General features: G+C 47.0%; 2 protein-coding genes across 2 annotated transcripts; both read right to left on the reverse strand.

The window, feature by feature from the left end:
* Positions 1–452: 452 nt before the first annotated feature.
* Positions 453–9,250, reverse strand: AMT (aminomethyltransferase). The gene is made up of 9 exons (XM_082213117.1): positions 9,095–9,250; positions 7,427–7,594; positions 6,427–6,507; positions 4,759–4,890; positions 4,464–4,542; positions 2,988–3,133; positions 2,120–2,300; positions 1,688–1,843; positions 453–948 (listed from the first exon to the last, which is right to left on the reverse strand). The coding sequence occupies exons 1-9, from the start codon at positions 9,194–9,196 to the stop codon at positions 770–772; spliced, it is 1,224 nt and encodes a 407-aa protein (XP_082069243.1). The 5' UTR covers positions 9,197–9,250; the 3' UTR covers positions 453–769.
* Positions 9,251–10,229: 979 nt separating this feature from the next.
* NICN1 (nicolin 1, tubulin polyglutamylase complex subunit) lies at positions 10,230–16,964 on the reverse strand. The gene is made up of 7 exons (XM_082213773.1): positions 16,742–16,964; positions 15,858–15,999; positions 15,375–15,563; positions 13,851–13,964; positions 12,906–12,977; positions 12,658–12,762; positions 10,230–12,130 (listed from the first exon to the last, which is right to left on the reverse strand). The coding sequence occupies exons 2-7, from the start codon at positions 15,996–15,998 to the stop codon at positions 12,089–12,091; spliced, it is 663 nt and encodes a 220-aa protein (XP_082069899.1). The 5' UTR covers position 15,999; positions 16,742–16,964; the 3' UTR covers positions 10,230–12,088.
* Between the last annotated feature and the right edge of the window lie 23 nt (positions 16,965–16,987).

The raw sequence follows: 16,987 nt of genomic DNA on the forward strand, positions 1-16,987 counted from the left end.
AGCTCTCAATATTAGTGTCTTCAGCATCCAAAGTAAAAAATGGTTCCTTCAAATGTAGTTCTGAATCTTCTAGGCTAGATGGCAGTAAGAAAACAAAGGGGTTTGCTCAAGCTGAAACACTATTTAAATATGCCCCCTCCAGAAAAATAGTAAGAAGAGCAGGCCTTTGGCTACATATTAATTGGGATAAACATTATTTGGAAGAAGAAGCCCACATCAGGGCATGATTTCTCTTTTTTGAGAAGTAGCAAGTACATCTTTCTTCCCCTACGCTACAGGGAGAATATTTACCAAACTGGTAAAATGAATGCGCTGAGCCTACGTATGGGAAATAGAAGGAATAAACCAAGAAGCTTGTTCTTTACTTTTGTTGCAATGTAAGGGTCTTCTTCCTGCTAGCTGAGCATGCATCAGACCATTTCAAGAAAAGGAGCAGATTGAAAAGGGCAGAAGAAAATTCAAGGACTTTTTAATATTTGGGGATAAATGCAAAAGGGGGGTGGGTGGAGTTCTGGAGATCAAGTCATTGGGATCTTTCTGCCTTCAGGAATAGGCCAAGAGGCAGATGAGACTGGAGCATGTTGTCAAGTCTTTCTCAGTTGCCTGCCTCTTCAGTTGTTAACGTCCCCAACATCCCCTGAAATAGTTTCTCTCTTTTTAGGGTTGTTTTCCTTTCAGTAACCACCTTTGTGGCAGAGCCCTAATGGAACTGAGGGACCCTTTATAGGCAGACCAGAATACAAAACTGAAAGCCAGTGCCAGCAGCAGCCTATTTCACTGTGTAGTAATTGGTGGCTACAAAGGGCATCTTGGTCACTAGAGCAGGGCAGCTCTTCTTCCTCACTTCTACAGTGAGGGCTGTGCTCAGTTTGCTGTAGTCACTCTCCACGTATCCCATGGCGATGTTCTTCTGCAGACAGGGGGAAGGGCAGCCACTGGTGACCTCACCTAGCGCATGGAGGAACGGACAGGGCACTTATCAAAAGCAAACATACAATTTCTGCATTAAATGATCAATAAACATTGCTGCCAAAAATGCAACTTCTTCCCAATTTCTATAAGTAGGGTGGAGAGCCTAGTTTTCTACACACACCAATGGCCCTAAGAGCAATTAACATGCATGGCCCTTTAATGATCCACTAAAGACAAGAAGAATGCAAACAAGCTATGAAGAGCATATACTGCCATAAGGTTTGTTGCTGCTTTCTGTATGCAGTTCCAATAGAACACCTCTAAAAGGCTGCATTCTGCAATAATCTTCAACGAGGTTCACTTACTAGAATGTACTACTCTGCTGCCTGAAAGGGGGAGGGAGTTAATAGAAGCAAATCCACTATATATTTTGAAAGCTTTGTCCCCTACGCCTTTGGACACTTCTCAATACACCTTACCCAAATTTGGCATGGTGGTTTGAGAGATCAAGGAGCAGGTTTTCATCCATGTTCATATATAAATGGACACAATTTTGAAGGGAAATGGTGGGCAGCCTTTAAAAACTTGCACTGGTTTTGTTTCCAAGAATTCATGAGTACAAGGCTGCTAGTTCTAAACAAAGCTGTGCACTGAACACCATTGCCTGCAGTATGACCAAGCACAGCAAGTATTACATGCTTATTGGGGGGCTTGTTGTAGCAGAGGGCTGATGTGTCATCTTCCTAAACAGTACTCAGAAGCTTGGAGAACCTACCAATGGCCTTGCCCTCTGGGCCGAGAATGGGCATGTGCTGCCGGATGGGAGGCCCTGAAGAAGTCAGCCCCACACGTTTCCTTTTGGGCTTCTCTTTGATTTGGGCCAGTATGATTGATGCACCAGGGAAATCCATGGCAGCACGGCGGCGTTTCCCTGAGAAGCAATTGGAAATAAGGTATCCTGTTAAGGCCAACAGAAGAAGAATTCCCCCGCCTGTGGTCCAAATTACCCTCACCACATAGTGTCCCATCACCATTGAAGGCCTAGTGCAGCTTCTCTCCCATTCCAAAAAAACACCCTTGTTCCATGCCCAGTCTACTCTGGGGTGCAGGAATGGGTAACTTTTTGCCTATTTGATATTGGCCAGGAATGTCAATGGGTAGGCAAGCAGGGCAGGGAGAGAAATCCAGAATTTCAGCTAGCACCTACCAAGGGTCCATATCAGACTGGCTTCCACAGGGGTTGTGCTCTCATCAATGTCGTTCCCATACAGACACAGACCTGCCTCCAAGCGCAAACTGTCCCGGGCTGCGAGTCCTGCCAGCCACACAGTGGAGTCCTTAAGCAGCAGCTCAGCCAGCTCCACAGCTCGGCTTGCAGGCACAGAGATCTGGGTACAGAGGAGCACAGTGATTTGGTCCGTGTGATTTTTGCCACCCTCCCCCCCCCCACTCCCAACTTCAAGTCACCTGGCCCAATCCTGCACGCTAGCTCAATCTGAGGCTATGTCCAGGCTTGCCTGACACCCTTCTCGCCCAAGCCAACCTGATTCAGTAATCCCCTTCTTCATCAATACGCTGTCCTTCCAGCCTGAAATAGCTTTTTTGCTTCTCAGTGCACAACATCAGTGCTCCTGCTCCTCCCACATCTTTTTGCTTATCTGAGCCAAGCCCTGACCGTGTAAAGGTAAAGGTAAAGGACCCCTGGACAGTTAAGTCCAGTCAAAGGTGACTATGGGATTGTGGCATACATCTCGCTTTCAGGCTGAGGGAGCCAGTGTTGGTCCACAGACAGCTTTCTGGATCATGTGGCCAGCATGACTAAACCGCTTCTAGCACAACGGGACACTGACGGAAACCAGAGCGCACGGAAACGCTGTTTACCTTCCCGCTGCAGCGGTACCTATCTACTTGCACTGGTGTGCTTTTGAACTGCTAGGTTGGCAGGAACTGGGACCGAGCAACGGGAGCTCACCCCGTCGTGAGGATTCAGACTGCTGACCTTCTGATCGGCAAGCCCAAGAGGTTCAGTGGTTTAGTCCACAGCACCACCCACGTCCCATTCCCTGACCGTGTACCTCTACGCCATCCTCGCCTGTGTAGCCACAGCGGGTGACCCTGCAGCCTGGCACTCCAAAGACACTCATCACTGCACTGGTCATGAAGGGCAGCTTAGCCAGGTTGTCTGACACCCCAGCCTGTAGCACTCGGGCCATGGCAGGACCTGGTAGAAAGAAGAAGGGAAATGGCTAGGAGCTTGAAGAGGTGTTAGTTCACCAGGCTCCGCCCCCCCCAAAGGAGGTTCAATAAGTCCGAGTTAAATGATGGAGGAAGGAATTGGGCATTTCAAGCTGAATGAAGTGGGCTCAGACACATAAAGGGTGTTGCCCTTGCTGATCTCAGTCAAGGCACATCATTGCCACTGCGGCAGTAGGATAGAATTTACTGCCACATGATGTGGCACAAGCTTAGCCTCTAAAAAGGCTAGGGCAAACTCATGGACGAGTGATCTACCATTAACAGCCACAACAGGTAAATGTAACAGTCCACACTCCTTCCAGGACCAGCCCAAGACATCTTGCTGCCTGAGGTGAAGGACAAGGTAACACCCCACTCCCTAAAGACCTTAGGGACTGGACAGAGATACAAGGAATCAGGTGGTCCCTGAGTCCATCCCCACATGGAATGGCAGAAGGGCTCTATCTTGTCCTGACGTACCTATACAACTCTGCCATTTAACCCCTTGCTGTTGCTCCTTGCCCTCACAGGATCTGCTTGCTGGGAAAGCTGCCTCACTCTGCCTAATGATAGGGCCAGTCCTCTCCCCTCTGAGTATCAGATGCTGGGGACAAAGAAAAGGGCTATTGCCATCCTAACCTGTTGGGCTGGGCCACTGGTAAGAACAGGGTGATGGATGAGATGGACTATCAGATGTAGCAGGGCCCTTGGGCTCTTATGGGTGCAGAGAAGCACAGGGGAAAGTGGGTTTGTCATATTCGAAGGCCCTAGGCAAGTCAGCAGGCTTGTAGGTTAGCAACAAGTTGGCCTTGCAATGCCCCAATGAGCCTAAAGATGCAAAAAATTAAAATAAAAGTGGGGTAGAAGTGGGGAAGGCTTTGGATGAGGGGTAGGCAACCTAAGGCCCAGGGGCCGGATGCGGCCAAATCGCCTTCTAAATCTGGCCCGCAGACGGTCCAGAAATCAGCATGTTTTTACATGAGTAGAATGTGTCCTTTTATTTAAAATTCATCTCTGGGGTTGTTTGTGGGGCACGTTCATTTTATTTTATTTTTTCAAAATATATTCCGGCCCACCACATGGTCTGAGGGACGGTGGACCGGCCCACACTGAAAAAGGTTGCTGACCCCTGCTTTGGACAATGGGATTAGCTGTCCCAGGAAGATCAACAGTAAGGCTATTGATTGGTCTGGGAGATGCTACTGTATCCAAGCAATTAAGCAGCAGTTCTGTGCATTCCCTTAAGGCAAATGCCTGGATATTTTGTCTGCTGCTTCCCATAGTAGGGGCAGTTATCACAGGTACATAATATTTACCTTGCAGAGCAAGCAAAGCGTTGTCTGACACTTCCAAGTCCACATCGCAGCCAGCTGCTTTCATTTCCTTCACCTTGTTCTGCAAGCAGAAACAGAGAGCAGCAAGGTCATGACCCACTTGGGGGTGGGGGAAGGCATCTTCCTCTCTTCCATCCCATTCTCTCTCTCACTAAGTCCAGCATCAGCTGCAGCAAGGGACAAAGGATTTGAACTACCTAACTATCGTCTGTGTTTCTGCTGCCGCCTCTCATCTAGGAACAATTCCTTGTAGGATTGGATGGTAAGAAACACATACCTTCATGAGGGCAAAATCCTTGTCCCTGCAACCTGCATTGGAGACCACGTAGAGGTGCTGATCCGAGGTGCTGGTCACAATCAAGTCGTCCATGATGCCTCCTCTTTCATTTGTGAACAGAGACAGAGTGCCCTGAAAGTAAAGCACAGTTCAGTTATTGGTTGCCAAGAGTGGCTACCGTGTAACAGAAGCCAGGCTTTGGCAGACATGCAGTAAAAATAATAAAGTCATAATGATTTCCCTCTTTATAGTACATTCCTTGTTTTGTGACAGCAATGTGGAATACAGTTGTATTAAGATATGCAAACCCATATTGGCCAGTGTCTGTGACCTCATGAGGAACAAGCAACCAAATATAAAGAAGAACTTTCTGCCAGTAAGAGCTGTTAGACAGTGGAACGGACTCCCTGGAGGTTTTTAAGCAGAGGTTGGATGGCCATCTGTCATGGATGATTTAGCTGAGATTCCTGCATTGCAGAGGGTTGGATGAGATAACTCTTGGGGTCCCTTCCAACTCAATGATTATATGATTCTCTCCCTCATGCCTACGTAATTGTGCGTCACTACAAACAGTGATTTCTGCAGTGATCCCTTCACTCTTCTCTTTCACAAAGCCACCACCTCTATTGTTTTCAAACAAGAGCAGCTAGTCAATTTAAATGTCTTGCCATTTTGTGGACCTTTAATAATTTAGTTTTGAATGCTGAGTGTTCGACTCCTGCTATTCATCCTCTTTTTCCCCCCTTTTCTATTTTAAAGGGAAGTACAATGGTTATATGGGACGCGGGTGGCGCTGTGGGTTAAACCACAGAGCCTAGGGCTTGCCAATCAGAAGATCGGTGGTTCAAATCCCCGCAACAGGGAGAGCTACCGTTGCTCGGTCCCTGCTCCTGCCAACCTAGCAGTTTGAAAGCACGAAGTGCAAGTAGATAAATAGGTACCGCTCCAGCAGGAAGGTAAACTGCATTTCCGTGCGCTGCTCTGGTTCACCAGAAGCAGCTTAGTCATGCTGGCCACATGACCCGGAAGCTGTCTGCAGACAAATGCCAGCTCCCTCGGCCAATAAAGCGAGATGAGCACCGCAACCCCAGAGTCGTCCGCGACTGGACCTAATGGTCAGGGGTCCCTTTACCTTTTTACAATGGTTATATAGCTATCGCCAGGAAGCAAGGTTCTCTCCATCTCACCCCCTCATCCATTAAATGCAAATAGTGTTTTACTGGTGCTAGATTGCAGTTTGCAGGGGTAGCCTTCAATGAATTACATGCATTTAAGAAACACTTTGATCTTATAGAAAAGTCCTGTAAAAGTATTACTTAGATCTGTGTCCTGTCATTGCTCAATGGTGCTTGAAAAGTGCCAATCTTTCTTTACATCATTTCCCCCTCCCATCCATTCTATAAGGTGGCCCACTGAGCAACAGTGATTTGTCCAAGATCACACAGTTGATGGATTTGAAGTGGGATGTTCCACATCCAAATTCAGCATGCCATCCATTATGTTACACTTGTGCGCAACCTAATGAATGGGAATCCTGTGGTGCTGGACTGGACTACAACTCCCACATCCCTAACTCAGCTATGCTGACTGGGGCTGATGAGAGTTCAACAAGATCCAGAGGGCCGAAGGTTTCCCACCGAGGGTGTAACACATTGGGCTCCAACATACCTGATTAGGCTTCAGCTCTGCTATGTCCCCAACTACTAGGCTCTCTATGAATTTAATCCGATCTCTGCCAAACACTTTAGTCTGTAAAAGAGAGAGTCAACCTCACATCACCAGGGGGCTATGCAGGACCAAGGACAGCACCCTTGAACAAAACATCTGAGCCTGGTGCTCCCAGGCAGCTCAACTGGTGCGGCACAGTTGGGCTTTATTATTTTTCCATTTATTAGACACATTTCTAGATTGCCCTTCCTCCCCAGGGGACCTAAGGTGATGTATAGTAGGATATAAACACACAAAACATGTATCGTAAATAAAACATAATCCTAACCAACATACTACAGGCCACCCCCTATTTATGCAGGGCATTGCCTTCCAGGCCATTGCGTGCTTCTGTGAAATGGTGTAAAATCAGAAACCCATTGAAAAAGCCTGCAAACACCCCATTCTGCCCTTTTAGTGGCATTTCAGTGACATCTTTATGACACTTCTGGGGCACTTCTGGGTTTGGCGCTGTGTGTATGTGTGTGATCCCACACACATTGGTCATGGCTAAAACGGGAGTTGCCTTATGAAAGGACAGATTGAGCATGGGGCATAATTCCTTTTTTAAGTAGGCTTAACTCACTGATTGGTCCAAGGCCATCCATTGAACCTCATGGATGATCAGGGGCGTGAACCTAGGTCTTCCCAGCCAAAGTTCAGCATGTTTCTTACCACACCACCCTTTGGCAGTTCATGAATCTCAGATTGTCAGCTGATACTTATAAAACTGAGTTTTATGCTACGTAGTGATGCTTTTTGGGACAAACACAGCTGCCCACGTTTGTGGACTATCATTGGAGATCTAGCTGCAGACTCTCTTGGTGTGTATGGGGGGGGGCTAGGAGGGCTGTCATGGTGAGCTACTGCACTTCAAAACTGAGCACTGCCCCACTGCTGAAGATGACCCCACAGTGGAAAGGCTGGAACTTCAATGACCTTTGGCTTCCTCCAGCATTACCTGCAGCATATGAGACACATCGAAGAGAGAACAGTGCTGGCGGGTGTGCAGGTGGGACTCCAGGTGGCTGTGTGTATACTGCACTGGGAGGCTCCAGCTGGCAAAGGCCACCATCTTCCCGCCATGCTGCCGGTGAAAGTCATAGAGGGGCGTCTGCTTTAGGCTCTCCTGCAGAGGAAGGCAAGGCATGTTCTGACTGGCAGGTGCCAGCAACCCATCTGAGATCATCGAAAGGTCAGCAGTCTTGAGATGGCCAACCAGGATTCGTTATCACTCGCACCACTGTCATTCCCAACCCTGGCCTCATCAGAAGGAAGAATATCCTGACCTTCCCCAACTTATACCTGTTCTGCTTAAATTAAGCACTGATGTGGGCAGCCCTGGGTGGCCTCAGAGGCTAGACACTGACCTCCAGCTGTCTTGGAGAGTGGACCCATCACCTCCTAGCTGAGAGCCAGCCCCAGGGACCAAACCTTTCCTGTTGGAACAAGGGGTAGCTCTGGTCTCTAAGCTCCCTTTGACCTTTGTGATTAGTGCTTGTTTGCTTAGTGCCTTATCAGAAGTCCAATGTCAAGAGGAAAATAAAGCTGCTTGCCCTTTGTACCCAACCCCCTCTTGCAGGTCTGCAAAGCCTTTCATGTCTCACTTTCCCACCTGCCTAAGCTCTGGCCTGCACAGTTGGGAGACAGTCACCATGCTCTCCAAAGGAATCACATTTGCTCTTTAACACCCTCCCCCTTACCGTCTGCTGTTTTTCGACCATGGCTGTGGTGAGCACCTATTATGGGGCAAAAAGTTGCTGTTTCTCGCTCACCACCGGTATTGGTCAAGGGGTTCAGTAGGGGAGACTCTACCAACTTCCACTCCAACCCCCACATATGGAAGGTTTCTTCCTCCATTCACCCCCTCCCCCCATCCACCCCACTTCATAACAGGAAATTCTTGGGTCACCACCAGGGAAGAACTTTGTTGGAGAAGCCACTACCACTACAGCCCAAGTGCTTAATGCTGAGAATAGCATCTTACTGTATAAACTCTTTCTTTAGAAGCATCCGCTGTGAAATTGCCCCCTCGCCATTAGAATGCCCACGGAACTGCGCCTGCCTCCAACTCAACCAAAAGGACGCGAGGGGTGCGCGGGCGGGCGAGGGCTCTGTCGAGACTCCTTAGCCTTTTCCGCCCCCAAGGAGATCCCTTGATTTCACCCGGTCTCCCCACAAAAACCAGGCCAAGATCAGCGCTCCCTTTCTAAAGCGGGAAGATGCTGGAAATGAAGCCTGCCTGGGGAAGGCAGCCTCCTCGGACCCCTCGCTAGTCCTGGAATCTCCGATGCGCGAGAGCTAATGCGAAAGCAATGCACTCTGCACATGCTCTGGGACTGCCCAATTCAGATATCCCCCGAACTTTAAAACAGTGACAATAAGCAGGTTGTGCGGTTGACCCGTTTCAGTCATGAGCGTTTGAAAAACAGAGCGCAACTCTTCCAACCCAAAGTCCCCCGCCTGGCCCCCTTCCCTCCGGCACCAGGGCACGGCTGCTTCCCTGGATGCCCGCAGCGAGCCAGCCGCGCTCCGCCGCTTCCAACTCCGCGCAAGGCTCGCCTGTTGCCGGGCTTCGGAGCGCACACCTGCAGCCGAGTGGGAGGAGAGGCGGGTGTCCCCAGCTCACCTGCCCGGAGGCGTAGCCCCGCTTCCCGCGCGCGGCAGCTCCGGGGGACCCCCAGCCGGGAGCCGCGAGCCGAACAGCAGCTCCGACGCCGGCCCGAAGCATTTTCCCGGGCGCCCCTACGACATGGCTGGAGAGGACAGCCCCTCCTCCCCTCCCCTGGGCCCAGAGCTCAAGTCCCGGGGAGGAGCCTGGGAAATGTAGTCCCTTTCCAGCGGCAAGTGACCAGAGGACTCGCCCTCCCCAGCCGAAGATGAAAAGGAGAGACGCGCACGCCGCTCCCTTTCTGAAGCCATTCTTTTCAGTTGGAAGATTGAGGAGTATGCAAAATGACAAGGGTCTTGAAAGGGTGCAAGGTAAGGGCTTCTCAGCAGAAAACGTAGGGATAGCGCTCTCGCGCTCTCTCCCTTAATTCTTTACACGCACAGAAGATGCCCAGATCACTCAACTGGAGCAGGGAATTAGCCTTTAGTGCTGCTTAGGGTTCAGTCTAGATAGTAACTCTAACCAAGTGAATCAATAGCAGACTACAATACAGAAAGGATAGCAGTATTAGCTTAGGCAACAGTGGTATTAACAAACATGAGTGCATGAGATGTACTGTAATTAGCTGCTTAAAAATCCAAATTACAGGTCTTTCAGAATACTTACCGTACTTTTACTTTAAAGACAAGGGAATATAGAAAGCAAAGATAGCACTGAAAATGGTTACTAAATCAGGAAGGGCATTTTTTCTTTCCAATTAAGCAAGCATGCATGAATCAGTTGGATTGAATAAAAAACAGACTACATAGGATCAAAGCAGCCTGGAACACCAGAATGTGTGTTGGTATTTCCCTCCCTTATTTTGCAGGTTATCTGGGATGTTTGCTAAAACAGGGAAGGTTTTGGAAGCAATTGGCTTTTCTTTTTTTAAAAAAATTATCAATATCCAGCTGTCATATTCAATTCAGAATTAGACAGTGGCCTTTGCTTCTATTCTCCTTTCCACTTGCCACTCCCCCTTTTGGTTGCTCGGCATCTAGCATGGGAAAAAGAGCATTGGCCCATGTACTCCTAATTTTAGATGCTATTACAGGTTCATAAATAAACTTAACAGAGGTTTGACAAGTACAATGCACCAAGCACATACAATCAATACAACACAACAATCTTTTATTTGTGATGCATCTGGCCTGGATAATCATCCATTGAAAAATACTTCAAATACATTAACCCTGATTTAATGCAATGGGTAAGGGTTGCAGCTCAGTAGCAAAGGACATTATTTACAAGCAGAAGCTCCCAAGTTGGGCATCTCCAAGTTAGGATAAGAAAGATCCTTGTCTGAAACCCTGAAGAGACATTGGCGCTCAGACAATACTGAGCTAGAGGTACCAATAAGGCAGCTTCCTGACATCATTTGCAAAGGTCTTTCACTGTATTCAGCAAAAGTTTATTATACTTGCATTGGGTTAGAAGATCACTGTGGCTCTTTCCAACTATAAATAAAGTAGCATACATAATTTATAATAAATAACAGAAAGGAAGTTACACAGCTATGGAAAAGAGGTTGTTCCCAAGATCTAAAGTCCAGCATTTTTTAAAAAAAAAATCAGCTACACATCCTACTGCACTAATTCATTTTGTTCTGCAGCTTGGTCCACCAGACTATTACATATCATGGACATTACTGCAAGAAGTGCCCCATACCACAAGAAGATACCCTTGCTAAGAAACAACGTAGTGCTGTTCTGTTCAAAAAATCTCTGCCTGTCAGTATGGGGACGTGTTTGAATATTCTCATTGTAATCATCATAGCAGCCCTTTGAAAGGCAGTTTAAGATATACTGTAGAGAGAAAGTGATCGTTCAAAGGCGGTCTAGTAGCTCCTTGACAGAGCAGGGATCTAAATCCAGACTTTTACCATAATCATTTTTTCACCTCAGCTTTCAACACTCATTCTTGAGCATAGTAATTCATGGACTGGAAATGAGCATCTACAACCATGCAAGGGTTATCTAATGAGTTGGAAAGATTAATATGGTAATATTTAAGAATACAAAGGTGACAGCTGGTAATTCAGGTTGCAACTCGGCTTAAATAAGGGAGCTCTCAAGGACATGGCTTTTCAGGCTTTCCACCAGGATGCTATTTTCGCTACTTGAAATATCTATAGCTGTGGCTGTAAAAAATGACAAGGTGCTCCAGGACTCAGCTAAAAACCAACACAGCACAGTCTCGCACTGCCATTTCACTAGGGTAAACTATTTCTCTAATGTGGCCCTTACAATATTGTAGCCACGGCTAGTGACAGGTTGTTGAGGGCTAGCTCTGTACAATTCACAACTAAACTACTCGCATCCCTCCAGGAAAAAAGAGGTGGGGGTTAACTTTTCAGGGAGCATTTCTTATTGCCACCCACTTATTAAAAACCCTACACAATTACATAGTGTAGGTTGCAAATGAGGTAGCCATAGCAGAGGAAGCAACAAGGGAGTTCTCATTCTCTCTGGAACGCTAACACGTGAATTTGAGAATGTAAAACCTTCAGTCTTGTCAGCTTCAAGACATTTCAAGTCATTTCTCTTGCCAAAATGAAGGATTCTTCTCTCCACCCTGCCCCGCCCCCATCATAGTACCAGATTCTTGAAAGATTGCTTGATTTTGCCCCCAAAAGAAACATGCACCAACATGCACAGCAGGGCTTCCAAGAAACAGACCAGGAGATGAAGAGCCCAAATAAAGCACCTTCAAGTTCAAGGGAACACAGCCTTCCAGGGTCCAGTGCAAAATGGAGAACAATCTCCACATAAGACCTGGCAGGAAGAACAGAGTAGAGCTGGAGAGTTCCCATAAAGGCCACCTCCATGAAGCGGAAAAGGGAAGGACTGGAACATGAAGGCAACACACTTTGTCCATCATTTCTTCCTGCTTCAAGCCAATCCAACACTGTGGGGGTGCAGCTCAGTGAGTTCAGCTCTTAGGAACTTAGTCAGCTTTGAGTCCTGGGAAAACTCAAGTGTAGGAAAGGAGGTTAAGGTCATAGGAGCCATTCACCTGAAACAAGAAAGGTACAGGGAATTGTTTTTAGCAAAGAGTCAACACACTGGGAATGTTACGGGATTTATGTTTCTCCCACACAGCCTCTATTCCCTCCAGTGGACAGAATGCTGGACTTGAGCTTAGAGGGAGCTGAATTCAAATTTCTACTCATCCAACAGGGTAACCTTGGGGGAGTCACTATGCTGTAGCCCAAATTGCCCCAGGTTAAAATACAAACACTTCATGCAAGCCATTCTTAAGTTCCTTAGAGGAAGAAGGATACACGATAAACAGAAATTTCATACTGACTGCCAAATTCTTTCATTGCAGCTTTCCTGATTCGCTGCTGGAAACAGGGAAAGCAAAGTGGGCCTTTGGCCTGATCCAGCAGGGCTCTTCTAAGGTTAATGTGTATGCTCTGTGGGCTGCAAAGGCTGAGCGTAAACTTGAAGTAAGTCTTCAAGATAGGGGTGTGAGTTCTAACTGGACTGCAGTGAAGGACACACTCCCCAAACAAGAAGCAAAAGTAATATGAAACTAACATCAAAACGGCCAATTTGTGCTGCTGGCTGGTTGGCTTGGAGCATCTCAGTCAAAACCCACATTTGCTGCAGTTCAGAAGACACTTTGTCAGCATCAGGGAGTCCCTGAAAGTGAAGGAAAGTTATATATTCATATAAAGCAGTTTCTCCACTGCTTTTGTTGATAAAACATCGCATCTCCCCAGAGCCATTCCCTGCCAGGAGGCTGTCAGCAAATCAAAACCCCCAGTGTCACCAACAATACTTACATCACGCAGATTTGTTGGCCGCTCCTGAGGAGATGGGTGAGAAAGCCAAGCTGGGAAGCCTTTTTGTGGACTCTGGAAGATAAAAACAGCCCCAGAGCAAAACACTGCTGATTCTCTACCAACTGGAATGTTGCACTTATACACATTATCCTTTTTACCTTCACCAATTTACTCTCTCAGAGCAGGCTGCCTAAAGACATAAATACTTGTCTCTACTGCCCACAGGAAAGTGCAGAATTCACTCTTATGAACTATTACAATCTATTTACCTTAAGCTCTCATAGGAGCATTATTTACCAGGGGACAAGGGGGGCGGCAATTCTCACTGTAGAGGTACAGTGTCCAGGATAATGTTTTCCCCCATCTGGATTTCACAGGTGAAAGCTTACTCTAAAATCAGCTTTAGAATTGAACCTGGCAACTGCAGAGTTAATAACATGGATTATGTACATGAGGGGCTCTGGTAGTTTCATTGGTGAGGATGTGAAATTCATAGCATGGAAATTAGAATGAATTGGCAGGGGGAGCCATTAATAAACTTGCTCCATGGGTAGCAGAGATCTTAAACTAAGAGAGTGAAGAAGAACAAGCTCAGTGAACAGTAGTTGAATTACACAGGAAACTCTGATAAAACTCAGGCCAAGCAGCAGAAGAGAACAGGAGACTTGGCTCCACAGAAGCTGAAGGCTAGAAAAGGAGGACAGAAGCTGGTAGCTCAGAATCAAAGAGATCTAGGTGCAGCATCTTCTCCAGTTCAGATGTGTGACCTAGCATTTTTTTTTTGGGGGGGGGGGGAATAAAGCACAGAGAGCCTGAGTTCAGCCAGTTATCAGAGCCTAGACTGTGTTCTGAAGAAGGCTTAATTCAGTGGTGAGCAAGCCATTACAACCATAGAACAATGGTTATAGAAAGAACAGTTGCTTTGGGGATGAGTTGAGCATGTACCTTCTGACCCCCAGGGAAAAGCTGCAGCTCCTCAATGGTGAAATGCAGCCATACTGGAGATGGTTGACGCAGGATGAGACGCATGGCAGCCACTCGGTCCACATCACAGAGCATCTGGCAAAGTAAGGGAGACAAGGCATCACTGAACCTGCGCCAAGGCCCAATATCCCTTCAAAACAAAGTAAACAATGATTTGCTGTAACACTGTAAGAGCTTCTAATAAATTCTCCCTTAATACAAACAATAGGGAATCATTCCAAACTAGCTAGAATACAGTATCAGTAGGGCCAGGAATTAAGGCCAAGTAGGGGTATTATCATGGTCTGGTACATATAGTAGTAGTTCAGTTCTGAGCATTGGACCTTGTAGATCTAGTTAAATCTCGGCTCAGCTATAGTTTTCCTGGGTGGATTCAGGCATACCAGCATTTCTGTGTCTCAGATTGTTAAAATCTTAGTTGCAAGTTGTTGCAAAAATGGAAAAAGTTAGACCTGTAAAGATCTTTGCATACTAAAAAAAACCTATAGAAAAATATTAAAAACAGACATTCATTTTGCCTATTACTTTGGGACTGCAAAACCATTACAACTGTCAATCCTTTCCCCTCAGTGTACCTAAACCTTTACTAAGTACTCTTGAAGTTTTGGTGGGCTAGGTTGTAACTTACACTATTAAAAATGAAGTTTGGCTGGGATCCCTATCATTAACAGTTTGTTTTCCTGAAAGTTACCAAGCATTACCTTGGTTCTGCATTTCTCCAATACAAAACACTCAGTGTAGCTGAAGCATTTTAATAAGACTAGCCAAAACTGTGCCTGTAATAGGCAGAGCTGAAAGGTACCCTATGGGCAGTAAGAGCATGCAGACTTTTATAATTTTTTAGAAATTCTATTACAAAAAACACACAGTCCATACCATTCCCCCAACTATCATCTGGCACACTAAAGAAGGGGTGGGGATCTTGTTGTCCACCAGACGTTGCAAGACTACTGCTCCCACAATCTCTGACCATTAGTCATGCTGGCTGGCGTCGATGGGAGTTGGAGTCCAATAACATATGCAAGCCACAAGTTCCCTATCCCAGCTCTATTCAAGATTTACTCAGTGGTAGCTAAAGTGTGATGGCGCAACAAAATAAACCAGGAAAGTTGTGGGGAGCACAGGTTGCCATTTCAGACAGGAAACAATATGAATTAGCAGAATAACTGAATCATCTCATAACTGAGATTCCTGCAGTGCAGGGGGTTGGACTAGATGATCCTTGCATCCCTTCCAATTCTATGATTTATGTACAATACCAACAGAAATACAGTGGACTCTCAGGTTGCGAACGTGATCCGTGCGTGAGGCATGTTCACAGCCTGCAGCGCCGTGTCTGCGCACACGTGGGTTGAGATTTGGCGCTTCTGCGCATGTGCCAAACCCCGGAAGTAACCCGTTCCGGTACTTCCGGGTTCGGCACGGTGTGCAACCCAAAAACGCACAGCCTGAAGTGTCTGTAACCCGAGGTATGACTGTACTTACCTGATGTCTGGAGAGAGAGAAATAATCCTGAGAGCCTTCTTCTGTGTGAGGGTTGGGCATCAAGCAGTAATTCTGCAGACAAGTAACCCACTTGGGAGGACTTTCATTCCCACCATCTGCAGGGTTTCGACGCTGCACCCGTAGAGTCAGAAAGGCTGTGTAATAGTTCTTGAATACTATTTCCTGCAACTGAGGATAGCAATACGAGGGGAAGACTGTCATGGATTCCTCCTTTTCTTGTTCACAAACATTACTGCAACCCTTGGAGCAGGTCATTGCTTGAATATCTAAATTACAGCTTGGAGCAAAGTAGAGAAGCTTGCCTAGGGTAACCAAGTGAGTTAACAAAGGTGAGTTTTGAAGCAGGTACTTCCTGGTTCACCATCGTATTTTCTGTATCAGCTTTACAACTAAAATGAGAGACTTCAAACATAAGATCTGACAATTCCAAGCCCCACACACTTGGTTTCCTCCCATACTTACATCAATGGTCTGTGAGTGTGGAAGCACAACATCAATCACCAGAACACCAGGACGGCCTTGCTCAGTCCTCATGTCTCCCACTTGCAGTGAGACTGGGCTCTTTAAAATGCAGGGAACAGGCTCATGAGCCATGGTCCCCATGCTGGAAGAGAGCAGTGGACTCCATTAAGCAGCACATAAATATTACAACCTCCACCTCCCTACACTGAAACTCAGGAACCTGACCCGTTTATTATTATTAGTAGTAGTAAATATATTGAATAGTAAAGCACAGGGCAGCACACATACCAGCAACAAAAATCCATTCAGAATTCCATACAAATGCAGACTACTAATGACTATAACATGTGTATTTGGGGGATCATATTCCACCAACAAAGCAAGTTCTGCAGATCACCCAGTAGCATGATAGCTTTGTTTCACGTATCTGATACTGCCTGCTGTGAAAGGCCATGGTCCAATAAAACCAAGAAGGTACAATCCTATGTATGCTTACTTGGAAGTAAGCCACATCACATTCGGGGGTGAGGTACACTTCTGATTAAAGACATATGGGATCAAGCTCCTTCAAGGTTTTGCATACTATTTTATTTTATTTTTAGTAAACCAAACATTTTAGCAATAAAAACGTAGCAATAATATAACGATGGCCCCCTCCACACAGGCTTCCTTACTGTCAACGATGCAGCTCGGTTTTTTACTTAGCAAAGCCGGAGCGTTCCCTAAGAAGAGAAACACGGACGCACTCGCCCCACTCCCGGTTAAAGCCCAAGACAAGCAACGCTAAGCCCCCTCCCCGAGAGTAACGGACCCGTCGTCACCCGCGGAGACGCGCCCAGGTCCAGGCCCTTCCTTTGCCCACCCAGCGCATCCTTGGGACTCGCCTGCAGCCGCTCCCTGCTCGCTCTCGCGCCTCCTCCTCCTTCCTCCTGTCAACCTCCTGCTTTAAAGCGGGTAGAGAAGCCGACAGAGAAGAGCGAAGCAGTTCCCCCCGCTACGGCTTCCCCTCACCCGCTTAGCAAGCGCAAAGCCACTACAAACATGGCAGCGCCGCACGTCACGAACGTTGCCACTACTACGGAGAACGAGGAGGTTGAAGCCTTTGTTGCTAGGGCTCGCTTGGCGTCGCG

The sequence above is a fragment of the Podarcis vaucheri genome (assembly GCF_965113315.1).
Source record: "Podarcis vaucheri genome assembly, chromosome: 2".
Taxonomy (NCBI): Eukaryota; Metazoa; Chordata; class Lepidosauria; order Squamata; family Lacertidae; genus Podarcis; species Podarcis vaucheri.